This window comes from Radiomyces spectabilis, assembly GCF_025331425.1.
Source record: "Radiomyces spectabilis strain NRRL 2753 chromosome Unknown BYT42scaffold_10, whole genome shotgun sequence".
Taxonomy (NCBI): Eukaryota; Fungi; Mucoromycota; class Mucoromycetes; order Mucorales; family Radiomycetaceae; genus Radiomyces; species Radiomyces spectabilis.
This window is the reverse complement of record NW_026251935.1, coordinates 402,071-425,192: the sequence shown is the minus strand read 5'-3', so window position 1 is coordinate 425,192 and position 23,122 is coordinate 402,071. Positions and strand designations below refer to the sequence as shown.

General features: G+C 44.4%; 8 protein-coding genes across 8 annotated transcripts; 7 read left to right on the top strand and 1 right to left on the bottom strand.

Annotated features, from left to right (window-relative positions):
- Window positions 1-114: 114 nt before the first annotated feature.
- On the top strand, window positions 115-3,071 carry BYT42DRAFT_578197 (uncharacterized protein). Its single transcript, XM_051569261.1, has 11 exons — window positions 115-401; window positions 474-587; window positions 663-681; window positions 740-848; window positions 904-991; window positions 1,058-1,114; window positions 1,173-1,239; window positions 1,310-1,393; window positions 1,455-2,416; window positions 2,486-2,758; window positions 2,817-3,071. Exons 1-11 carry the CDS (start codon window positions 201-203, stop codon window positions 2,880-2,882), a joined length of 2,040 nt encoding a protein of 679 aa, XP_051420964.1. The 5' UTR covers window positions 115-200; the 3' UTR covers window positions 2,883-3,071.
- A 327-nt stretch (window positions 3,072-3,398) lies between these two features.
- On the top strand, window positions 3,399-6,854 carry BYT42DRAFT_578193 (uncharacterized protein). The gene is made up of 9 exons (XM_051569260.1): window positions 3,399-4,971; window positions 5,050-5,121; window positions 5,203-5,285; window positions 5,349-5,493; window positions 5,554-5,645; window positions 5,712-5,928; window positions 5,992-6,041; window positions 6,118-6,394; window positions 6,490-6,854. Exons 1-9 carry the CDS (start codon window positions 3,572-3,574, stop codon window positions 6,806-6,808), a joined length of 2,655 nt encoding a protein of 884 aa, XP_051420963.1. The 5' UTR covers window positions 3,399-3,571; the 3' UTR covers window positions 6,809-6,854.
- Window positions 6,855-6,997: 143 nt separating this feature from the next.
- Window positions 6,998-9,309, top strand: BYT42DRAFT_616038 (peptidase M18; the record flags this gene model as incomplete). The annotated part of the gene is made up of 13 exons (XM_051572025.1): window positions 6,998-7,330; window positions 7,406-7,479; window positions 7,538-7,633; window positions 7,696-7,839; window positions 7,871-7,965; window positions 8,029-8,156; window positions 8,226-8,405; window positions 8,477-8,553; window positions 8,619-8,688; window positions 8,754-8,825; window positions 8,899-8,980; window positions 9,101-9,186; window positions 9,259-9,309. 13 exons carry the CDS (start codon window positions 6,998-7,000, stop codon window positions 9,307-9,309), a joined length of 1,488 nt encoding a protein of 495 aa, XP_051420962.1.
- A 450-nt stretch (window positions 9,310-9,759) lies between these two features.
- BYT42DRAFT_616037 (cytochrome P450) lies at window positions 9,760-11,695 on the top strand (the record flags this gene model as incomplete). Its single annotated transcript, XM_051572024.1, has 5 exons — window positions 9,760-10,371; window positions 10,449-10,773; window positions 10,852-11,137; window positions 11,233-11,381; window positions 11,469-11,695. 5 exons carry the CDS (start codon window positions 9,760-9,762, stop codon window positions 11,693-11,695), a joined length of 1,599 nt encoding a protein of 532 aa, XP_051420961.1.
- A 388-nt stretch (window positions 11,696-12,083) lies between these two features.
- BYT42DRAFT_578175 (RFX DNA-binding domain-containing protein) lies at window positions 12,084-15,122 on the top strand. Its single transcript, XM_051569259.1, has 9 exons — window positions 12,084-12,521; window positions 12,702-13,001; window positions 13,098-13,548; window positions 13,634-13,750; window positions 13,810-13,960; window positions 14,034-14,228; window positions 14,303-14,403; window positions 14,472-14,592; window positions 14,660-15,122. Exons 1-9 carry the CDS (start codon window positions 12,169-12,171, stop codon window positions 14,890-14,892), a joined length of 2,022 nt encoding a protein of 673 aa, XP_051420960.1. The 5' UTR covers window positions 12,084-12,168; the 3' UTR covers window positions 14,893-15,122.
- Window positions 15,123-16,226: 1,104 nt separating this feature from the next.
- On the top strand, window positions 16,227-17,087 carry BYT42DRAFT_547875 (uncharacterized protein; the record flags this gene model as incomplete). Its single annotated transcript, XM_051565976.1, has 4 exons — window positions 16,227-16,595; window positions 16,671-16,792; window positions 16,854-16,993; window positions 17,065-17,087. The coding sequence occupies 4 exons, from the start codon at window positions 16,227-16,229 to the stop codon at window positions 17,085-17,087; spliced, it is 654 nt and encodes a 217-aa protein (XP_051420959.1).
- Window positions 17,088-17,120: 33 nt separating this feature from the next.
- BYT42DRAFT_599607 (kinase-like domain-containing protein) lies at window positions 17,121-20,118 on the bottom strand. Its single transcript, XM_051570986.1, has 7 exons — window positions 19,543-20,118; window positions 19,249-19,466; window positions 18,902-19,174; window positions 18,283-18,830; window positions 17,829-18,208; window positions 17,682-17,752; window positions 17,121-17,619 (listed from the first exon to the last, which is right to left on the bottom strand). The coding sequence occupies exons 1-7, from the start codon at window positions 20,033-20,035 to the stop codon at window positions 17,269-17,271; spliced, it is 2,334 nt and encodes a 777-aa protein (XP_051420958.1). The 5' UTR covers window positions 20,036-20,118; the 3' UTR covers window positions 17,121-17,268.
- BYT42DRAFT_578166 (uncharacterized protein) lies at window positions 20,119-23,062 on the top strand. Its single transcript, XM_051569258.1, has 10 exons — window positions 20,119-20,518; window positions 20,576-20,674; window positions 20,731-20,744; window positions 20,833-20,994; window positions 21,054-21,251; window positions 21,336-21,568; window positions 21,648-21,840; window positions 21,902-21,985; window positions 22,052-22,538; window positions 22,593-23,062. The coding sequence occupies exons 1-10, from the start codon at window positions 20,461-20,463 to the stop codon at window positions 22,814-22,816; spliced, it is 1,752 nt and encodes a 583-aa protein (XP_051420957.1). The 5' UTR covers window positions 20,119-20,460; the 3' UTR covers window positions 22,817-23,062.
- The last annotated feature ends 60 nt before the right edge of the window (window positions 23,063-23,122 follow it).

The following is a 23,122-nucleotide window of genomic DNA, read 5'->3' as shown; positions in this document are numbered from 1 at the left end:
AACGGTATTTGCCTAAAAGCAAGTAAGATTTTACTGGTAATGTGCTGAACGACAGTCTTTTTTGGAGGGTGGGGACCGTGTCTTAAAAAGCGGAAAAAAGATGACTCAGCTACGCCGCCTTTTTCTCTCCTTTTACTGCTTCTCTTCTACTTATTCGGTTCTACTCTATCTTTTTTGTTTTTATCTTTTCCTTCACCACCATGATTGCCCATAACTTTTCACAGCAAATGCAAGATGATATTTCGAAAGCTCGACAGGCGGCTACCTTTCCGGTGATGGCCATGTCGTATTTTATATGGGATGGCCGAGAGAATTTTGAGACCCGCAGAAAAATTGGCCAAATCATGGCAAATGAACCTGTCTTTGATCAGCTGAAGCTGCATTTCATGGAGCGACAAGAGGTTTATTTGCTATACTTTACTTTACTAGGTTTTAGAGCGGCTGTAAAAATTAACATAAAGACTGTATGATAGCATGTATATAACGGTATTTTGGTTGCAAAGCGAATGATCGAATTGAAAGAAAAGCATCAGTGGTCCGATAAAGAATTTAATCTCGCGCATGGATGGGCGGAAATGCTGTCACCGGTAGTATCGCTTCCCTTTCCCGCACATGAGTCTGTTTATCCAGCAGCTAATGTTGCTTTCTATTTGTTACATTAGTTTGGTCTTCATTATGAGGGTATGTAATGTAGACTTTCCGGCACAAGAAATTTTTTGAGTCACTAACTGTATTTCAGCTTTCATGCCGGTCATTCAATCCATGGGGACGCCCGATCAGCGTGCAAAGTGGCTCGACTTGGCAGCCAAGCATGCAATTATCGGATGTTACGCCCAGACTGAACTAGGGTAAAGTATTGGAGATCTGCGCACGTCCGTTTCCTACGCTTACATGGTATACTAGCCATGGTTCGAACGTCGCCGGCCTGCTGACACGCGCAACCTTTGATCCGGCCACAGACGAGTTCGTTATCCACACACCTGATTTAACCGTAGGTTCGATTGATGCCTCCATCTTTTTGCACGGACTAAAATGTCACGGAACGCATCATGATTAGGGTGCCAAATGGTGGATTGGAGGCTTGGGTGTCTTGGCCACCCACGCCGTTGTACAGGTATACTTCTTCTTATCTGTATTATGAGCGTTCAATCGTGTCTTAAAATTTCACATAGGCTCAACTTGTCATTGGTTCAAAATCGTATGGTCCCCATATTTTTATTGTCCCCATCCGCAGTCCTGGTAAGCACCCTTTTCGACGCTGTCATTGGTCAGTTGTTTTTCTCTTTAACTTAATCATGGCTCAATGCAGGGGACCATCGACCTGTCAAAGGAGTTACGGTGGGCGACATTGGGCCCAAGGCCTACGGCGGCTTTGCTGCCCAAGACAATGGCTGTAAGTCGATTTTCCAAATGATACATATGCGTTTGTCTGTTACTCACGATAGCCACTCCAGATGCTCTTTTCGATCATGTCCGTATTCCTCGCGACAACATGCTTATGGGTTTGGCCAAAGTAACAAGGGAAGGACAATATATTCCCGCCGTCCATGATAAATTATCCTACGGTAGTATGGTGAAACTTCGCGTGGACATTGCACACCATTCTGCCATCATATTAGCCAAAGCAGTGACCATTGCCATTCGTTACTGCACGGTTCGACGCCAGTTTCATCCGCGTTCCAGGCAATCTAACGATAGCCAGACTTTGGAGAATCAAGTGATTTCTTACTCCTCCGTGCAGCATCGTCTCTTCCCTCTTGTAGCGACCGCCTACGCTTTGTACGTTGCAGCCAAGGATCAATTGAAAGACTATAAGCAAATGATGCTGGAACTCCAACAGGGAAATGCACGTATGCTCCCTGAATTACATGCGACAGCATGTGCTTTGAAAGTCTGGAGTGCGCGAAAAGCCAGTGAAGGGGCTGAAGAGTGTCGCAGAGCTATGGGAGGACATGGGTACTCGGCCTTCAGTGGCGTATCCTTCCTCTTTGCCAATTCTGTCCCGGCTAACACGTACGAAGGCGATAATTACGTGTTGGTCCAGCAAACCGCTCGCTTCTTACTGAAACAGCTTCAACGACTCTCCGAAGGGCACAATGTGTCGGCTCATACAGCGTCTTACCTGAAGAATCCCGTACTCGATGGACATTCCGCTTTTGTTATTAATGATGCCAATACTTTGTTTGATAGCAATATACAGTTGAATGTGTTCGGCACGCGAGCGGCTCGCCTTGTACATGATTTGTCACAACAGCTTCTTTCCAATGTTCCCTGGGCTGATCTGAACATGGAATGCTGGGAAGTGGCGACGGCTCACGCCGAATACATTATTATGGGACAAATGATCGAAAAGACAAACGCACTTCAAGCGGCCTCTGATCCTTTGGCGCCCATCTTTAAGCAGATGACTAACTTGGTAAGTACTCCCTACGTTGAAGCGATATATGGAACTGTTTATGGACTTATGTTTTCCTTTCAACCATAGTTGTTCTTGTCATTGCTGTCTCAATCCTCGCTGAGCAGTTTCCTTTCCACCGGCACCATTGAGCATGGAACGCTCAACCTCATTCGAAAGGAATACCGCGCCTTGATCGCTTCATTTGCCAAAGAAGTGGTCGCATTGACAGACGCATTTGATTTCTCGGACTCCCAGCTAGGAACAGTGTTGGGCAGAGAAGATGGCAGAGCCTATGAAGGATTTTGGGAGATGGTGCAAAATAACCCGCTCAATTCAGACGAAAACAGAGAAAAGTTTAGTGTAAGTGAATTACCCAGTGTTGGCCGGTCTTTACTTTTTAATTTAAACTTCATTTTAGGATCTTGTCAAACAAGTGCTGCACCGAAACGACAATTTATCCTTGATTCAGAAAGCCAAATTGTAAAAATCCCTGACCCTCTACTGTGTTTTTATCCGGAGCAACGACTGTCTGCGCAGAACAGAATCCAGCCGTTACTGCTCAGAATGCACTTGAAAAAAAAATGATCGATGCGGCGTCAATACCAGCTGATATTTTACAGTAATAAAACACCATACCAGAAACTGGCTGCATAAAATGCAAGTTTTACTTTTACCAATAGTGTGTGCGTGAATGTTTGAAAATGTTGGCAAGAGAGCAGGCCACATGGCCGTGATGCGCGGTCAAGAACGAAGATAATATTTCAACATCGTTATAATTACGATTGCATCCTAAATTTCATTTCAATTCTCTCATACTTTCCCTGATAAAGCGGTGGATGCGATTGAAACTTTATCATCATATGTTGGTGAACTTGTCGAGCCGTCTACTAGCATTCCGTTCAATTGTGCCTGGAGAGAAACCGCCGCAAGGCAGATGTAAGCTGTATTTTTCAGTCAAAGAGCATACATCAAGATAAGGTATGCAACCAAATGTAGTGAAAAATAGAACTGAAAAGGGACAGGTAAAAACGCACCATGTGCTTTTTTGGGGGGAGGTGTCCTGGAAGGAAGCGTTTTTGTATTGGTTGCACCACTGCTTTTGACTGCATTTCAGGTTTTTGACTCTCCGAAATATCGAGTTCAGAGTGGAAGAAGACCGCTAATCTGTCCCTGATGTCTCTTTGCGATAGTTGGCAGTTCACTGATGCTGATCGTTTAATTGCAGACGAACAGGGCACACCGCCGATGGACGAACTTCAGCCGTCGGAAAGCACTCAAAGTCGTACCGTGCTCAATTTCGATCGATTTGTCGTGAATCCAAACAACGATCATAGTGATTGGGAAGACTCATGCATGCTGAAACACGGTCCAAACGATGCCGCATTCGCCGTAACGGCAAGTCGATCTGTTTGTCAAGCTGAAAGCTCCGAGGAAACAGCGTCTGAGCGAGAAACCATGGATAAGAAGCCAGACAGCACAAAGGAGCCTTCAGTTGATCCAGCTGACAACCGTGATAAAATTGACGACAATGACTCACTTTATTCAAATAATGAGACATGCTTAAAATCGGACCACAAGAATAGCCGCGACAAATCAATCGATCGCTTTCCTGCTTCTCTTTCGCCTTTGCCTTTTATTAATCCTGCCCCCGCCATGGATGTCGAAAGTGGAAATACCAAGAAACCGCAGTCTTCCATTCGCCAATATGCATCCAAATTTCTCAGTCTCGGTTCCAGTAAAGCAACCTTATCCAACGATACGGAAAAACATTCACTTTTATCGAAAGATCTAGTGGATCCAACAGCGGACATGTCCACCCAATCTGTGTCTGCTGATTCAGATCTATGGCTATCGTCTTCGCATGTCCCTTCACTACAGCAAGGCGTTTCCCATGCTGACGCTCACGCCCAATGGACACCTACGAGTGGGGGTCCGTCGGTGCCGTGGCTAGCTTTACACGACACTCCATCCTGTATAAATCTATCTAGCCCCACCGCGAAAGGAAAAGAACCCTTACACGATGTGTTGCGGCAAAAGCTGGAAGCAGATGACGCAGAACGACAAGAACGACACGCATCCGAACAGCCAAGCAAAGAATCCAAAGCCTATATGCCAGCCATCGATACCTCATGTAATGGAAATCGAGACGATGACGGCCGTCCGAATACTTCCCAATTCAACGAAAGGATGAACCCCATGGACTTTGGCCAAACCAATGGACACAGCGCGCCAATGCAATCGCCTATTCCTCAACATTGCGGCATTTTGCATGATAGGCCATATCATGATACCGAGCCACCAATCAACGACCAAATCCAGAGACAAGGCGGAGAAACCGACGAATTTGACTGCAATGGATTCTCAGTCCCGCTCACGGATCATCTGCTTGGTCGCTTATACTTTACGCAAGACGTGCTTGAAGAACATGGTTTGAGTGCAGCGCGTGAACAGTTGAATAAACTGAGGCCATGCCATCAGTGGTACGCTATCCGATCTTTGGATCTCAGCCGCCAGCATTTGAGAGCTTTGTATGACTTGGAAGGGGTGCTGCCTAATCTGGAAACCCTGATTGTGTAAGCTATTGGAGTAGCTATTGGGGAATTTTAGGGAAAGAGTACGGTACATATTAAACAACATATGACCCCTTGTAGATCGAACAATTCAATCAGCCGAATGGATGGCTTACCGCGCAATATCCGAATACTACGAGCGAATTCGAACAAGTACGTTTTTTAGGCAAAACACTGTCAAATGTTTGTCATGGTTGCGTACGTGTTCCGATTCTTATCAGTGATATTTTCCAGATTAACCGATATTACGTCTTTTCAACATCTCTACAATCTGCACCATCTCGATGTATGTAACAACGCGATCGAAAGCTTTGAAGGTACGTTGGATAATTTCATGGCATTGTATTGTTTTAATCATACTGTATGTTGTTCGTCAATAGGTGCTTCGTTCTACCATTTACGAGAATTACACGCTGAAAACAACAAGCTTTCGTCGTGTTCCTCATTCCGAAATATGCAAGGATTGATTATTTTGAATGTGCGCGGGAACATGATTAAGCGAATCCATTTCGGATCAGCCTCCATGTGAGTGTTCAATAGCATAAAAATTACATGAGGCATTTTTATTGATATGGATGTGATTAGGGAGCATCTGGACAAATTGGATCTTGCGTACAATCGTATTGAGTGTCTGGAGGGCATCGAAAATCTTGGAGCTTTGCGAACTTTGAACCTTGGCAAGTCAAAAATTTGGAATATCGGCGCTTAATGATGAAGTAATAACATGGATTTTTCGCCAATAGAACACAACGACATTAAATGGATACGCCTCCGAGAACCGATGGCAAGATTAAAAGTGCTGCGAATGAGCTATAACCGGTTAAAAGCGTTTGATGGTTCAGTTTTTCCCGGATTACGGACCTTGTATCTCGACGATAATCAAATCCTACGTATCATGGGACTTTCCTGCATCTCCCGACTGGACAGCTTTTCTCTGAGAGATCAAGGCGGGCATAACGTGTATGATCATGGCAAGCGCTGATAGATATGCATTTATTCTAATCGAGTTTGACACACGTTTAGAGACATGAAAGTACAATGCCTACGAGACGTACGAAAGCTGTATTTGTCAGGTATGAAGTGATAAGTGAACACAGCAGTATTAAATTTCGAATACTGGTCGAGTAGGTTAACTTGTTCAATGGTTAGGCAATCCTTGGCGGCAATTGAACATGGACGACTTCTTTGCGCTGGAGTATCTCGAATTGTCATCCATCCAGTTGGAAGCACTTCCTTCCGATTTTGCTCGACAAGTACCCAACCTCGGCACCTTATACCTTAACCATAACTATCTCCATGATCTGAGCCCACTACGAAAACTGCGCCATCTGCACAAACTGGTGGCCATGGATAATCGATTCCAAAGTTTAAGTGAAACGGTGGCCGCGGTACGTTATATACCACGACTATCTTATCTCGATTTACGGTAAGTTGGAGCCTACACAGATGAGGGAAGCCGTATACTTTTCCAAGCAATAACTGTTTTTCTCTCTTCTTCCTTGTTATGATGTGCTCCCTCAGGGAGAATCCCATTTCTATGAAATTGTATCCGCCGGTCATTGCACCTCATGCACTCGAATCTTCAAAGTGTCTGACCAAATTATCGCGATACCTTGCCTATGAGCACGACGACAGTTGGATAACTCGTGATTCCGAGTTTTGCAACAACATGTCACCTCATTGGAAACTCAGGAGACCGGCTTATCGAGCTCTCATCATCAAAGCGTGTCCCAAGCTTGTCGTACTTGATGCGGTCACCATTGACAGAGAAGAACGAGAAGCAGTGGATGAGATAGTAGCCAATTTGTCTCAGCGGCGTCATGAAAAAGATCAACCATGATAACCAACAAAAATAAAAGCGCTTTTTTTATTTTATTTTTTATTTGCGTGAACTTTATCTTAATCCGGTCACGTCGTTTTGCAAAGAGTTGAAAGGCAGCGACCGGACGTCAGGTGGTAGCCTCTTTACGTTTGTGTCATGTGGAAGCAGTTGCGCCGTGGTCTTTGTTTCTTTCCCTCCAAAAAGCTCATGTCGCACGTTCACGCTACTCCTTCCATTGCCTCCATGTCGACGGCAGCTACTACTGTAAATACTTCGGCGCCTCATGAAGCGCTTGAATTCATCGACTTTTTAAATGCTTCCCCTTCTCCTTTCCATGCTGTGCATGAAGCCGTCCAGCGTCTCGAAAAAGCCGGCTTTCAACGCTTAAGCGAACGATCGGATTGGACACTCAAGCGAGAAGGAAAGTACTACTTTACTCGAAACGGGTCTTCAGTGGTTGCCTTTGTCGTGGGCGGAGCTTACAAACCGGGCAATGGATTTTCAATTGTCGGTGCACACACAGACTCTCCCTGTCTCAAAGTACGCTTTTTTTTATCATGTTTTTTCTCAAGCAGCTACTCCTTCCACAGATATTCATTACAATTTTTTGTGTAGTTGAAACCGGTATCGAAAAAGGAAAATGCTGGTTATCTTGAAGTAGGTGTGCAGTTGTATGGTGGTGGCATATGGTACGTTTCATGTCGAATCGGTTAGTTTATGTAGTGCTCATAAACGCATCAATCATAGGCACAGTTGGTTTGATCGCGACCTCGGTATTGCCGGTAGAGTGATGGTACAGCAAGAAGATGGTTCCTTTAAACATACGCTTGTTCGCATTCACAGGTACTGTTCCATCAATAGCTGAATAAAGCGTCGTAAAAAAATAACGCGTTTCGGGATGTCAGACCAATTCTTCGTGTGCCTACCTTGGCTATTCACTTGGACGGGTCAGCCAATGAAGCTTTCAAGTTCAACAAGGAGACCCATCTATTACCTATCCTAGCTACCACAGTGAAATCGTACGCTATCTGTACCCCAAAGATTGCAAAGTAAGCCACACACACTCTAACATCAACTTAGGGTACTTAATGCGCCAAAACCTGGACACGGAGAGCACGCCGACCGTCATCATCCTTGTTTGATTGAAGCGCTTGCCAATGAGATTGGCGTTCAACGTATGTACCTATCCAGTACACCGTGATCGTTTTAGTCGACTCAAGAATAACTTATGGCAATAGCTTCCTCTATCCACGACTTTGACTTGAGTCTCTACGACATCCAGCCTGCTACTTTGGGCGGTTTGTACAACGAGTTTATCTTTTCTGCACGTTTGGATAATTTAGGCATGTCTTATTGTTCGCTGATGGTACGTTTCGCCAACCGCGGCCTCGCGTTGAAAAATGCCTATTTTTTTTCTTTCTCATGCGTTATTTAGGCGCTTATTCGTTCATCGAATGACCTATCACAAGAACCCAATGTCCGTCTTGTCTCACTTTTTGACAATGAAGAAGTGGGTAGCACCACCCTTAATGGAGCGAATTCCAACCTGTTACCGGCAACTTTGGAAAGAATCGTCGCCACCGATATTGGCACGCGTAAAGGGAAATCAAGTAAAGTACGTTTTTTTTTTTTTTTTTTTGGCTCGATATTTCAGAAAAGCCGAGGATTATGCTCACAAGAAATTAGTCCACCTTTGAACAAGCGGTCCAAAAAAGCTTGTTAGTGAGTGCTGATATGGCCCATGCTGTTCATCCTAACTATACGTAAGCAGAGCCACTATCATGTGATCGTGCAGCAACTTAACACGTAGACTCTGCGGTATTTTTAGCGAAAAGTACGAAGAAAACCACCGTCCAGCCATGCATAAAGGAACAGTGATCAAGATCAATGCAAATCAGGTACTGGAAAGAAAAAAAAAGGAAATCCTCTTTCAAACCCGCTTATGCACTCATCAAAATACTAGAAATATGCGACCACTGCCCCAACTAGTCTGATAATTCGTGAAATTGCCCGTCGTCGTAATATTCCTATTCAGGTATATTATCAAAAAACAAAACCAAAAAAAAAAAATGACAGGGAAAGTCTAAATGCCATATTTTTGTGTTTAGGAATTTGTTGTGCGCAACGATTCGTCTTGCGGATCGACCATTGGACCCATGCTCAGTGCCAAGCTCGGTTTGCGAACCATCGGTAATGCTATTTTTTTCTTCTTTTCGAACCACTATCTTTGCTGGTGTTTTACCTGTATATTCGAATTTTAAACTAATTTTGCCTGTTCCTTTCCGATACACCGCTATCTTTGGGTTACAGACGTCGGCAACCCGCAGCTGAGTATGCATTCTATCCGTGAAACCGGTGGTGTCGACGATGTGAAAAACGGCATCTCCCTTTTAGAGGTTGGTATTACAAAGTGTCATCTGATTGTTTTTGTGTTTATGCGTTGACCCTTTTTTGCTTGGGTTTGTTAGGCATTCTTTGAATTATTCCCTTCGGTAGATGAACAAGTTGTTGTGGATTAAACGTTTGCAGAAAATTTTGTAACATGTATAAAACGTGCTCGATCACCCGGTCTTGCTTTTGTACGTCGACGCTGCGTAACACTATGTGGTGTGTGTATGGTAAGACAAGATATAGTTTTGGGTGGGCGAACCCTTACGGACAACATAAAGTTTCATGAAATGGCATTTTGCGATAAGTATCCATTCCTTTATTTCGATGGTGGATGCGTTATTGGGACAATGGGATGTCATATTGAAAATGGTTCCATGGCAAGGCCCTCTTGTCACAGTCCAAAGAAACCCTCTATAAATAGGAATTTTTACCGCGGGAGACACAAGCCCAGCGATGCATATCAACAGTATCACGATAGATGGTGGATCAGTATAAAAAGGATGGAAAGTGATCGTACCACCCAAGCTAATACTGCCACTTCTCTTTTTTTTCAGTTTCGTTTTTTACTTTTCTGTCGAATGGCGACTGCCTGGCTTGTATCACTCACGGAAGAATTTCAGAAATTGCAGCAGCACCACCCAAGGGTAACGACGGGCGTTCTCGGTGCGGTGGTTGGAACCGTTATCTTGGGAAGCTTGCTACGACGTCGCCATCATGCATCCACCTCCGAACCCCAAGGACGCAAACTCCCTTCGCCTCGAGGATGGCTTCCCATCGTTGGCCACGTGTGGAAACTGAGTGAATCACCGCATTTGCAAATGGTGGAGTGGGCAAAAGAACTCGGTCCGATATACGAAATAAGCATGGGAGGACGACCATTTTTGGTTTTGAACGATGCGGAAGTTGTCAGAGACCTGCTGGAAATCAACGGTCAGAAAAACTCGAACCGACTCACCAATACCGTGGTGAAGCTGATGGGCCATGACGGCCTTATCTTTGCTTGGGGTCCCGATAATGCGTTTCTCAAGACCTCGCGTCGTTTGATGCTTGGCAGTGTCAGCAAGAACAACTTGGAGCGCAAATATCCTTTGCTGTACAACACGGAGACAAAGTATATGCTCGAGAAGCTTCATAAAGAAGGTGTCGCTCCGGAGGGCACGAAGCTGGCCAATCACTGCTACTTGTACACGGTAAGTACAATTTTATACCAAGAGGTCTTTTTCGAGTGTGGACGAGTTCAACTGATGTCTGGAAAATGGTTGGATAGATCAATGTTGCCATGCATTTGTTATTCGGAGTTCGGTTCTCCTCGCCTACGGATCCTAAATTTGAGGAGTTACACAAACTTGCGGTCGAATTTGCCGAGCTAGGCCTGGCGATGCTGATCGACTGTCCCAAGCCTTTGGAATTCCTAATCCGTTGGTACAAAGAGCGAGCTATTGATTGCCAAAATCGATTCCAATCCATCTTTAAGCGATACATTCAAGAATTGCGTGACAAGCGAGCCCAGCAAAAACCCGAGGACTGGTATCCTTGCCTGATGGGAGACATTTTGGACGTTGAAGAAAAGGAAAACTTGTCAGCTATCGAGTGTAAGGATTTATAACCAGGAAGGAGGAGATGACTAAAGAAAACATCACGCTTATGAAAAAAAAAATGATGGTCTACAGTAGAGAATATTGCTGCCACCGTTATGCTTGCGGCTACGGATACCACGGCCGCTACCATTCAGAATACGTTAAATATCCTGGTCAATCACCCAGAAGTCCAAGCCAAGGCGCAGCAAGAATTGGATCAAGTGGTTGGATCAGATCAGTTGCCCAGGGAAAAAGATTTGGACCAATTGCCTTATATCCAGTCCATCGTTACTGAAGTGCTTCGCTACCGACCTCCATTGTGGCTTAATTTGCCTCACATGACAGGCGAACGTCAGATTTACAAGGGTTATGAGATACCGTAAGTTTTACTGATCCTACTTATTGACTGGGTGATCAATGGCGTTGATTAGTCTATCTAATGCTTGGCTTCTTTTTGGTGGGTTTTGTATACAGGGCTGGCCTTGGTATCATGCATAATATCTACGCAACGAACTTTGACCCGTCAGTGCATGCCAATCCTGAAGTATTTAATCCTGATCGATTCTATCAAGACGAAAGACCGTTGACGGGTGGTCATCAACGTGATCACTGGAGTTTTGGAGGTAAAAAAGAAAATTTGTTCCATGTTTCCGTCGAGGGCTCGTTGCATGATTAGACGTTAATTTGGTTTATGAATGATGAACGAATAGCTGGACGACGACTATGCCCTGGATCGATCTTTGCTGAAAAGTCCATTCAGTTGTTGACGGCGCGTGTGTTATGGTCTTACACCGTAGCATGTCCTACTGATAAACATGGTCAGCTTGTTCCTGTGCCTATCACTGACATCAAGTTGCCTCTTGCTTTCCCCGAGGATTGCAATGTTCGTTTTATTCCACGTCGACAGAACATCCAGGAACTATTCGCTAATGAATAAATATAACAAAAAAAGAGATCAGACTGACAATGAGAACCTAGACCAAGTAAGCAGGATAGACTGAAGACAAAAAAAAAAAAATAGGTCATCAATGGTTGCGCAATCTGAGACATGACTTGGTATCTTACGCATTGCATTGGAACATTGGAAGGGAGAAAAAAAAATTATTTAGTGATATATCGGTGGTGATGAAGTCATCTGAGATCTCAAGGACCCACGCGTGTATAAATTAAAAAAAAAGCATGTCAATCGCCATCTTTAACCATTTTCGCTTCTCTTTTACTTTTTTACTTTTTTTTCTCGTTTGAATCCTGTACTGACAGGTAAACCTGATACTATAAAAAGGGGGCTATTTACAGGTTGGCATAAAATTTACTGCTATTTTTCTGTTTTTTTTTACCGTTCTTTTTTATTTCCTCTTTCTACTTCTTCCCTTTCTTCTTAAATTTCATATATGAAGCATTAATTAAGTCATGGTTCATACAAGGGGTAGAATGAGAATCAGCACGCGATTGCAAACCCGAAGTCAAGAAGCCGAGTTAACGGCAAGATCCAGTAATAGTAGTAGTAGTCGGGATCACGAGACATTGCCGCAGCCCGCCAATGACGACTACCATTACTCTCCTCACCCTGCGACAAGACGATCGCAGCGTAGTATCAAACCAATGTCCGATTCTTCTGAACTCATGGACTCATCCGGTGAAGAATTCTCTGCATCGGCACTGACACCGTCCGACACCAGTATCTCTGATCATCGTCGTCGCAGTACCGAAGGTGAACGCGCAGTCCTTACCGACAAAGCGACCAGTCAGCTCGTCACCAACTGGTAAGCGGCTTTTCGATTTTTGGGAAGACTAAAAAAGGAGGTGGGGGGCCATCCCTAAAGGGTTGACACCATAAAAAGAAGGCGGGAATCTAGCCAATGCGCCACGGCCGTGGCTGGGTATTGAGTGGCGTCATTGTTTTTTCTCCAGGGATGCCATGCTAATCAAGAGGATTTTGTTAGGGTCAAGCAAAATTATCAATTAGAGCATGATCACAACGTACCACGTCGTGGCATGTACGAACACTACAAGTCTTACTGTGCTTCGTGCAACGTTCAGCCTGTCAATTCCGCGACGTTCGGAAAACTGATTCGCACTGTATTCCCAGAAATCAAAACGCGTCGACTCGGCACGCGAGGCCAATCAAAGTACCATTACTGCGGTATTCGTATGCAACCTTCTGTGCAGTCGTGTCGGCACCCAGGAAATTTATCAGGCATTGCCTCGGCTGCAAGTACCGTGACGCGACCACAAGATGACCAGTATTGTATCCACCATTTTTGATCCGCAAGGACATTGTCTGGATTAATGCTAATCCATTCTTCCTTTTTGCTTTGCTCTTTCTTCATTTTATCTAGGCAGGCATTGTTCGATCCTATGTCTTATTATCCATACTCGGATGACTTGACACCAAGCACCATCCCTCCTGCTACGCCGGCTTCTTCGACCCTGGCCTCGCCTCCCGATTATCACTCGCTTCCTTCACCTTACATCAAGAGCTCATTGGCACACCGGACTTTACCACCGCCGCCATCGTCTGATGCTCCTTTACCGTCCACGCCATCTTCCCAGCAACCGACCCATCCTTTCTTGCCTCAAGGTTTTCAACGAACATTTTCGCAGGGATCCATTTCTCGTGGCACGGACATTCATCCCCACCCTCCTGTGGAGATGCCGCCGTTTACACCTCCGATACTCCGCTATCGAGTGACATTTGATTACCCAAAAGTAGCCTCCCAGCTCACCGAAGAGTATGAAAGGCATTGCCGTGACCTTTTAATGCTGGTTATCAGCGGAAAATTTGACAGGGTAATGTTTCATGGTCGTTTTTTGCTCATCAATCATGTTTCCAATAACATTGAGAAAAATTTACATTCCTCTTTGCTTTATCCAGATTGAACCGTGCTTGGCTGATTTTTACAACAATATGCCTGAAGAGCTGAGAAATCTGATCCACGCCATTCCTGAAATTACGGAAGCTATCTGGCGATGGGATAGCACCCTTTATGATGTAAGTAGTAGAAAAAATAAAAAACAAGGTCGCCTTGTAAACTAATGGATGAAAATCAGACAATTATCGACACTTTGTTACCAACAGTTTACACGCCCATGAATTTAGAGATGGTCAAAGGCCTTCGACAGTATACTCGCGAGCTGGAAAACTATCTAAGTTCCAACCTCAAAGGTTATCCTTCTACTCTTTACCAGAAAAAGAGTGATGGTAGGTGCACTGTATGGATGAACTTTTTTTCTTTTGAACCACATAACCAATGCAGGGAAACCCCTTCGTTCAGTGGCTCGTATTTTCGTGGCAAAATTTCGCCGTCATTTGTCACTCAATCACATGGCTCAAGCAGCAGCTGCTATCCTTCATCGTCCAGCTGAAATCACTCTGATGGCGGAGGACTGGGAAAAAATTGACTTCGGAGGTGTAGTGGACCAAGCTCTCTGGATTTGCGATTGCAAGAACGCAGAAATTGAACAGATCCGTAAGTGTTGCATCGTAGATTATTAGTGCTCCGGGTCAATGAGTTTACTGAACCCATGTTTGATGATGGATCAGTGCAACGGGATGTCTTGCACCTCTTGCGATCCAAAGCTAATTTGGACCGATGGATGGTTTGGACCGAGAATCTCGTGGATCGATACATGAGCCGATACCAGGTACACTCTATCACATGCAACCCGTCTTTTTTGAACATTGAATAACTGATAAATGATGGAATCATCAGAGTCGGCAAGTGACAGATTGCAATCAAGTCCTTTTCCAGGCAAAGCAACTCGTATTGAAATGGACACTGTATTCCTCCTTGATTATGCGAGATCTCACCATGCGAAGTGCAGCAAGTTTCGGTAAGTGTGTGTTTAGATCATAAAAGGTGGATGCGTTACTTAAAACGGGTGTATCGGACGATGTTAGGTTCTTTCCATATATTACGGCTGTTCCTTGATGATCATGTATTGTACGTGGTGGAAGATTGCATTGCCAAAATGAACGCTGCGCTTGTTCAATCCACCTCGCAGGTGCCAAACCTTAGCAGCTCGGTGGATCTCGATTTCTTAGCGCATGATCGCCAATTAACCACCCCGCCACCTTCTTCCAGCAGTCGCTATGAAATGACGGGAGATCGATCGCAAATCAATCAATCCTAAATTTTCTGTATCATAAGTTCTCCGGTCTTTGCTTTCTCTTCACCCCTTCTTTGCACAGTCTTAATTACCCGTGATTCTATATCCTGATTTATTCCTATACGATTCGCTTACCCTATTCACCTTGCAATAATGACCATCTTGCACATACAATTCTCATTCGCTGCTATCTATGCCATTTATATCGCTTACTGTAAATAAAAAAAGGAACTTTGTTTCGTTGCATCTTGTAGTCATTTCCATTCTCCCGTTGACCATCAAAGCTACCGTATAAGTGTCATTGATCATCGTATCTGGGTAAATTTGTGTTTCCCGAGTGTCGTGACAACATAGAATTTATCAGCTGCCATATATTTGTATACAGTATATCTCGAGGCAATGATCACTTATGATAAACGATACAATGTAAATTTACAAGGCAACGCATGACCGCAAAGGCGAAAATTAGATGTTTCTGTCATACTGCACTTGACAAGGTGGTGGTGGTATCTTACTTTCCAACGACTAATAATTGACTAAATCGAAAAATGTACTTTCCAGCAGCAGGATTTATTAAAATGGTATTTACGGCCATTGATCATTTACTGCGTCTTATTTAGGTCCCATACGGCAGCAGGACACCTGTCGTTAATCTGTAATTACGGTATGGAACAACCAGTAAAGTACCTAATGCAGGTAATTTTTCGTTTCTTCAAATGTTTAATATAGCAACAGTAATAAGGAACAAAGTGTATATACTATCAACAACTGTAAAACTAAGGAGATAATAGTCTCTCTACGTGTAGTGGTCTGTTTCGGGGCTATTTCCGCATATTTTAAAGCGCAGAAATAAGTTCGATAAAGTTGTATGAAAAAATTCCAATGTTGATCATTTAAGGACTTTTTGCTCGCACCTGCACTAATTATATGCGCATCACTTTAGACCGAGAAATGAAATGTTATATAATAGCGACAATTCCATAATTTGTCATTTCATGGTTATGAGATTAAATCACCACTGACAAAACGGTAAGCAAGCAAGTATATAATATGGTTCATTTCACATGCTTATCATACTTGTTCACCGTTTCCTGATATGCTCAGTAGCTGGTGCTGGCAAAGAAGCGTAAAGAAACATGCGCTAAAAATAAAGCACCGGTCAATGAACAAGAAAAAAAGAAGAAAACTCGGGTTGATTGCATCCAGGATTCATCATCGTACGATAGAAATAATTCCAATGTCCGGGGGTTTCACTCAACTTTATCCGAGCAATTTTTTTATATATGTTCTGCATAGAGAGTTTTTTAATTTCTTTACCCATTTTCTTACTTCCCTTGTATAATTATTTGAACGTCGTCATGGCTGATAATGAAGACTTGAAACTGCTGAAGCTACCTACGAGCTTTTTCCCGGCTCCTCCTCATCCCGAGGTCAAAAGAACGGATAGCCGATTAATCGTTATTGCTTACGAACACTCAAAAGACAGCGATGCTCTTATTTCCAAGTGCATTCGACTTGGTTTTATCCGCCCGTCAGACGATATCCGTATCCTTCATATCCTCAATCAAAGCAATATGAGAACTATCTTTTCCGATGCCTTCACGCCCAGTACCGGCTACGACGCCGCCTCGGCCATCTATGACAAAGCAGAATCAGAAAGCAACCTGATGCACAGAGTCGCCGAGACCTTGATATGGGAAATCATTCGCGTTTTGCGAAAGCATGGAGTAAGTAACATTGTCAATACATCATTAAATTCAGGTGATAGTGACCTTGGTCATGGGTGTCTTATTGTGGACTAGTTTGAAAAGGTAACATCTGAAGTAATGCGAGGCGACCCCAAGCTATCCATGGTGGATTATTGCAACGCTGTTCAACCAAGTTATATGCTGACCGGTACTCGCGGTTACGGATTTATCAAGAGGTAAACGAGATTGTTTTCTGGCTTGCATGGCGCATGCTCATCTTACTCGTCATTGTAATAGAACATTGCTGGGATCTGTATCGGACTACTTGGTGAAGCACTGCCCTTGTCCTGTTCTTATTGTCAAATTAACAGAGGACGATCTTCAAGCTCGCGAGGCTCTCGAGAAGACAAAAGATTCGAATTTCTCTCAGCTGATGGGTAAGTTGGTGCTCATATGTATTGCGCAAAAACGCACCATGACACTAATTGAATGATCCTTTTTCCGTTAGCCACATTGGCGGAAAGCGCATAGATCTCAGGATGAAAACCAAAAAAAATGCTACTTATACTTTTTGTTTGTTTCTATTATTTTACTTTTATCGATATATATAATGCGCAAGGTCCTGCTCATATACTAACTAATCGAATGGAATGAATAATAAAGAAAACTCCGTTCGTTTATCTTTTTTTTTTATACAAGTGGAGGGGTATTATCAAGACTCGTGGGCTTTTCGTAAATCTCTACTTGCTTTGATGAGCGGGGCTAGTGATCGCATGGGTTCGGCTTTCTTTAGGAATGGATGCTGCAATAGTTCCTCTGCGGTTGGTCTTGCACGACTATCCACTGTGAGGGACACTCTAAGGAAATCGCGTAGGACGTCTGATAATACATCCGGATGTTGTAAACCAGGGGTTCCATTCGTGGCAATAAGATAAAGCGCTCGCAATGGGTTTTCATGCAGATACGGCGGCTCTCCTTCGATCATTTCAATGGCCATGATACCGAGCGACCATATATCGATCTTTGGTCCATACTCTTTTCTTGTCACGACTTCAGGTGCCATCTGTATTGCCAATGTAAGTTTTGAATCATAACACTAATTGTGCTGTGCTTTGATCCACTTACCCAGTAAGGTGTACCAACCATTGTAGTTCGGAGTTCGGCGTCACTTAACCGGGCGCAAAATCCAAAGTCGGCTAATTTTTTTTCGGCATGAATAATCGGCTTTTTTTTTCCGTGGCATCATGTATAGAAAAAATAGAAAACACTTACTAAGTTTGACTTGACCGTTTAATCCAAGCAATACATTGTCCGATTTAATATCGCGATGAATAATCCCCAGATGATGAAGATGCCGGATGCCTTCCAGAGTCTCTCGACAGACCGTAGCAATTTGCGCTTCGGTCATCATATTGGTAATGACGACGTCCGTCAAGGACCCGCCTTCCATATATTCCATGACCACCCAGAGTTCACCATTCACCAGGAAGGAATCGATAAAGTTGACGATATTTTTATGACGTGCTTCTCGCATGACAAGGATCTCGTTGATAATCAATTCCTTCTTTGGTTGCTGGGCAAGATTCATCTGTTTAATCGCAACCGACATGTTGGTATCCACTGACTGGGCTGTGTAAACACCGCCCGATGCACTACCCAAAAAAGAAGAAAAAAAAGGATAAGTAACAACCTTTTTAATGCCCAAAAACTTATAGCGGCCACATACCCCTGCCCGATCTTGATCATATTACGGTAGAGTTTGGTGGGATCGGCATCTGTGCAGATAGCCTTTAGATCAGCGATAATTTCAGCGTCTCGAGCCGCTTCACGTTGACGTCGTTGCTCGCGTCGTCGCATACGAATCTCGGTGGAAGCGCCATCCAAAGCAGGGTCGAGAGGTGCGGGCATAGCCGAAATGTGAACCTGAGAGTAAGGTCGAGGTTCTTGGTTCAGTTTGGCCGCCAACTTGGGACGAGGCGGTGCTACGGGAGCTGTGGAAGCGGAAGAGGCTGAGAAAGAAGGTGAGGGAGGAGCTGGCGATGCAGAGGATAACGAAGCAGACGTAGTAGGAGAGGATGGTTGTATGGTAGGTTTGGTATGCTTCGGTGGCATGTGAGGTTTGGTTGAGGCAGGTGGTTTAGGAGGCGGACCGGATTTCTCTGGAGACTTTTGCTGGAAGAGTTGTTTCCGTTCAGCAACACTGAGAGTAGGTTCATCGGATGGCTCTACGGCATTCGCTGCTGCGGGTCGTGCTGGCACGATAGGAGAAGATGACTGTAAACAACAACAAAATGACTTTAGCAACGTATTTCAGTGTCATCACCACCACTGCGAATAAAACCTACAGTTGGAGGATGTTTGGATGAAGGTGGAGGCGGTCCATTGGGTGGTCTTGTGGATGGGCGAGCAGGAATAGATGGTTTGCCAGTGACAGAGCTATCGTTGGATGAAGGTACGACCACAAGACGCGGTCGAGCACGTTGAGGAAGCGGGGGTGGTGTCGCTTGACATGTAATATCGCTGCTCTGTCGAGGATGCGCGTTGCCAAATTTCTCCCATACAAAATCTTGCGACTGTTCGCGAGCTTCCTTGTAAAATCCAATCACGTCCAGTACCGCCTAACGAGCATGTTCATTTAATCCCAATATCGCTGTGAAGCCAAATATACGCAAATGACTGGGTTGAATCGTACCTGTGGATTCGCCTGTTGCTCTCGTTTGGTAATCCCGCTCTCCTGTAACAGAATCTGCCATTCTCTGGGTAGCCCTGTGAATTCACCTGTTTGCGCATTGAAGCCGACGTGAGTGACATGGACAAGGTTGTAAGGGGACGAGATCTTGGTTTTAGCCGACGATGCTTGAGAAGACGGGGATGTAGCTGTGGTGGAATTGCCTTGGGTTGTCCAGAAATCTACACAGATACAAAAAATGGGGTTCAATAGCTGGTTTTCAAGCTTGTGTGGAGAAATAATCGTTTGTTCATTTACCGCTGACACTGCCCACCATCTTGTCGAGGACGCCTTTCAAAGCGGAAGTGGTGGTGCCAACATGGGTGATGATACCGTTGTTGGACGATTTGATGGTATTTTCGTCATGACGTTTCGATGGTAATATATTCTCTCTTTTTGAAGGTAATACTGCGTCTCTGTCGTTGGGCTGGGTGGCTTCTCTTACAGCCTTTGGTGTGGGACGAGGCGGTGGAGGAGGAGGAGGTGGTGGTGGCGGAACGGATGGAGGTGCGACAGAGCTCGATAACGGTGGAGAAGAATGGGATGCATGCAAGTCGTGTTTTGTAGTTTTATACGATGAGGCGAGATCGCTGGAAGTAGAGGTGCTTGTCTTTAGCGGTTTGGGCGGTAAAGGAGGTTTAACGGCCTTGGTGGTGCGATAAGACGCCGGCGTCTCATTCTGCGACTTGCTATTGAATAGCTTGATATTAGCAGAGACTATGCTGGAGGTCGGTGACGAAGAGGCGGACATCCTGTCTCCACAAAATGCATTGGTGTCTCAGCAAAAAGGGAAGAAAAACGACGACGGAAAAGGGCCCGAAATTGTAACTGAGTCCGTCACTTTTGGGTTTTTTTCCACAATGGGCCCTTTATTTTTTCTCTTACGCTGACAAGATTCAAACACCGACAATACAGACAAAAAGGCGAGCGTGGATTTTCCTTTTGATTCTTTCTCGCGTTCTGCGTTGGGAGCCGTAAAAGTCGAGGTGATGGTAAACCACAATAGAATAGTTTCTATTGAAGGTGGCATATACAGACCATCTTTTCCATTGACAGCTAAAAACTTCGTTTTGTACGTAAACGATTCATTGATGGACGAAAATAGCATTTTGCTTCATCGGACACCCAGTGACTGTCTCCGAGCGACGTTTGAATTCATGCAATCAAAAAAGGCAAATGGCCATGCAACAGTGTTCTGTAGCCACCTTGATGTCGACGGAATCAACTTGCAGCAGTAAGTGATTGTCTTCTTGCCCTGTTATCTTCAACCTGCTAATGCCCTTTTGTTAAGCTTCGCCATCCGAGCTCGAGACAGTCGGCATAAAGTCCTTCGTTGCAGAAGCCGAGGATGCAGACTTTCGGTATCCAGTCACACTAGCGCTTGATTTCGGTAATCTTGTACACAGAATGATACCTGCTGCTTCAAACTCACCCCAGAAACTGTAGGCACTACCTATTCTGCAAGTATACCATACGCCTGAAATGACAAAAAAAACCAGCTAAAAATTCATTCTTTTTTTTGCCGGATTTTTATTTTTGTCGTTCCAGGGGTGCAGCTACGCTTTCGCGCATGACGATGAAGTGTACGATATCATCAAATGGCCAAAACACAGCGGTTTTTATGCCAAAGTACCTACTGCCCTCTATTATAAGAAAGACAGCTCTCGATTGCTGGACTGGGGGAACGGCGCACGGCTCCGATCATTCAAGGTAATACAAATTTTGTCCATGATGTGAACTACAAACAAACAATTCAAACCCAAAATTAGCCTGTTCAAGAAGGATCGCTTGTACATCAGTTCAAGCTCTGGTTAGCCGATGATCTTGATAACAACATTCCTCCCTTACTCGAACACCAATCCGCTGTCGACGCTATTGCCGATTATCTACATCATTTTCATGATCATATCATGGAAGAGCTGATGAGAACGTTTGCACAAAATTATTCTCCGGATCAATTTCGCTATGTATGACATTGGCCTTTTCAGTCAAAAGAGAATCTCACACATAAGACGAAATTTCTTGACACACAGATTGCTTGATTATTGTAGTGCGTGACTGTACCAGCGATCTGGTCCGACAAGGCTAAAGCGGCTATGCGGGAAGCCGTGATCAAGGCTGGCATAATTGAACGTGATGATGATCCTCGTCGCCTTGTGCTTGTCAGCGAGCCGGAAGCGGCTGCGCTTTACTGCGAGCAAAAATACCACGCGTGGAACCTCGGTCATCAAGATAAATTCATGGTTCTCGATGCTGGAGGCGGCACCATTGATTTGATCGTCTAGTAGGTTCGAAATTTCATCATGTTATCTCGCGGACTAGTAAATTTTTGGCTAACTATTGATCGGGGAAAAATTGCATAGCGAAATTGACGATGACACTAGCGACGAGCGAACACTTCATGAACTTACAAAAGGTCACGGAGGATTATGTGGCAGCGCCTATATTGATCTCCGTATGTGTGAGTTGCTCAAAAACAAATTTGGCGATCATGCCGACGACATGCCTCTGTGTACTCTTGAAATGATCATGGATACATTCGTGGAGAAAATCAAGGTATAAACCGTATGCTATTGTATCATAATGACATACCTCACCGTGCACATGAAAAAAAAAGCCCAACTTTGACGGCAAAGAAGATCAGTACCTGGAAATACCTGCCACCGCTTGCCAATTCATTGAACCGCATTTATTAAACGAGGTAGGCTACCTAAATGACATATCATATTCGTTCCTGCTTTTTGACCTAAACGGCCCTTGATCACAGGACGGATGCGTTGTGTTGGAAGTGCAAGAGTTGGTGGAAAAAGTGTTTGATCCAGTCTTTAACGATATTAAAGTACTGGTTGACGAGCAAATCGAACGAGCAAACACAAGCATCGACGCCATTTTTCTGGTAGGCGGATTTGGCTGCTCGGAATTCTTGTACGAGACATTGAAAGCGCACGTTGCTTCAAGAGTTCCTGTACTAGCCATGCCACCCCGCCCTGAGCTAGCGGTATCTCGAGGCGCCATTTACCATATGCTTAAGCCGAAGATGGTGCGCACAAAAATACTGCGGCGCACTTATGGTGTGCGCACACGACTGCCTTTTGAGGAAGGATTGGATCCTGAAAGCAGTGCTGTGATTACTTCAGACGGTGTAAAACGATGCTCGACGCGATTCGATATTGTGGCTGAGAGAGGAGAACGGATCCACGTCGACAGCACCCTACGCCGATCTTTCTGGGTTGTCTATCCAAAGCACACAGAAGGTAATTCATATTTCCCAAATGGTTGATTTTGGCGCAGCTAATCCAAGCTCGTAGTGGATCTTTATGTCTACGACGGTGACGGTATTCCTCCTCGACATATCACGGACCCAGCGATCCATAAAATTGCCGATTTTCCCGTACGAATTGCACCATTAAGTGGTGTCCAGCCAGGCGATCGCATTGACGTAACCGTTGATTTTGTCTTTGGACAAACAGAACTAAAAATTCTCGTTTCCTTTCAAGAACGACGTCTAGAATTCACAATAAAATTCGAGTAACGCCGCTGAAGAACAAAAAGGCGGTTAGAATCAAAAAGTGGCATTTATACTTCTTTCCCAGCAGCCAATCATATAATAGACCCGGATGCTTGAGCACGAAAATCAACTGTGGAGGATGGTCTGGCTCAGGTCCAATGAGTGCCGTAGGTGAGGAAAATCATGTTTTTATGTTTACTCCTAACGCCGTATATAAGAGAAGTAGGCTTAAGTAAGCATGAGTTTGCAAGTGAAGAAGCTATTTACACAAGCGGCTTAAAGTCCACCAACGGGAGGCGGCAGTGCGGGATCATGGTTTGGAGTTGGAAT

Bases quoted from the DNA above. Each gene is read 5' to 3' on its own strand.
- BYT42DRAFT_578197 (XM_051569261.1), top strand. From the start codon at position 201: ATGATTGCCCATAACTTTTCACAGCAAATGCAAGATGATATTTCGAAA. The intron at 402-473 runs GTTTATTTGCTA...ACTGTATGATAG, and splicing joins ATTTCATGGAGCGACAAGAG to CATGTATATAACGGTATTTT. The intron at 1,115-1,172 runs GTATACTTCTTC...AATTTCACATAG, and splicing joins CCACCCACGCCGTTGTACAG to GCTCAACTTGTCATTGGTTC.
- BYT42DRAFT_578193 (XM_051569260.1), top strand. From the start codon at position 3,572: ATGTCTCTTTGCGATAGTTGGCAGTTCACTGATGCTGATCGTTTAATT. The intron at 5,286-5,348 runs GTACGTTGGATA...GTTCGTCAATAG, and splicing joins CGCGATCGAAAGCTTTGAAG to GTGCTTCGTTCTACCATTTA. The intron at 6,042-6,117 runs GTATGAAGTGAT...TTCAATGGTTAG, and splicing joins ACGAAAGCTGTATTTGTCAG to GCAATCCTTGGCGGCAATTG.
- BYT42DRAFT_578175 (XM_051569259.1), top strand. From the start codon at position 12,169: ATGGTTCATACAAGGGGTAGAATGAGAATCAGCACGCGATTGCAAACC. The intron at 12,522-12,701 runs GTAAGCGGCTTT...GGATTTTGTTAG, and splicing joins AGTCAGCTCGTCACCAACTG to GGTCAAGCAAAATTATCAAT. The intron at 13,549-13,633 runs GTAATGTTTCAT...TGCTTTATCCAG, and splicing joins TCAGCGGAAAATTTGACAGG to ATTGAACCGTGCTTGGCTGA.
- BYT42DRAFT_599607 (XM_051570986.1), bottom strand. From the start codon at position 20,035: ATGTCCGCCTCTTCGTCACCGACCTCCAGCATAGTCTCTGCTAATATC. The intron at 19,175-19,248 runs GTACGATTCAAC...CATGCTCGTTAG, and splicing joins AGCAACAGGCGAATCCACAG to GCGGTACTGGACGTGATTGG. The intron at 18,831-18,901 runs GTAGGTTTTATT...TGTTGTTTACAG, and splicing joins CATCCAAACATCCTCCAACT to TCATCTTCTCCTATCGTGCC.
- BYT42DRAFT_578166 (XM_051569258.1), top strand. From the start codon at position 20,461: ATGGCCATGCAACAGTGTTCTGTAGCCACCTTGATGTCGACGGAATCA. The intron at 20,995-21,053 runs GTAATACAAATT...ACCCAAAATTAG, and splicing joins CACGGCTCCGATCATTCAAG to CCTGTTCAAGAAGGATCGCT. The intron at 22,539-22,592 runs GTAATTCATATT...CCAAGCTCGTAG, and splicing joins CTATCCAAAGCACACAGAAG to TGGATCTTTATGTCTACGAC.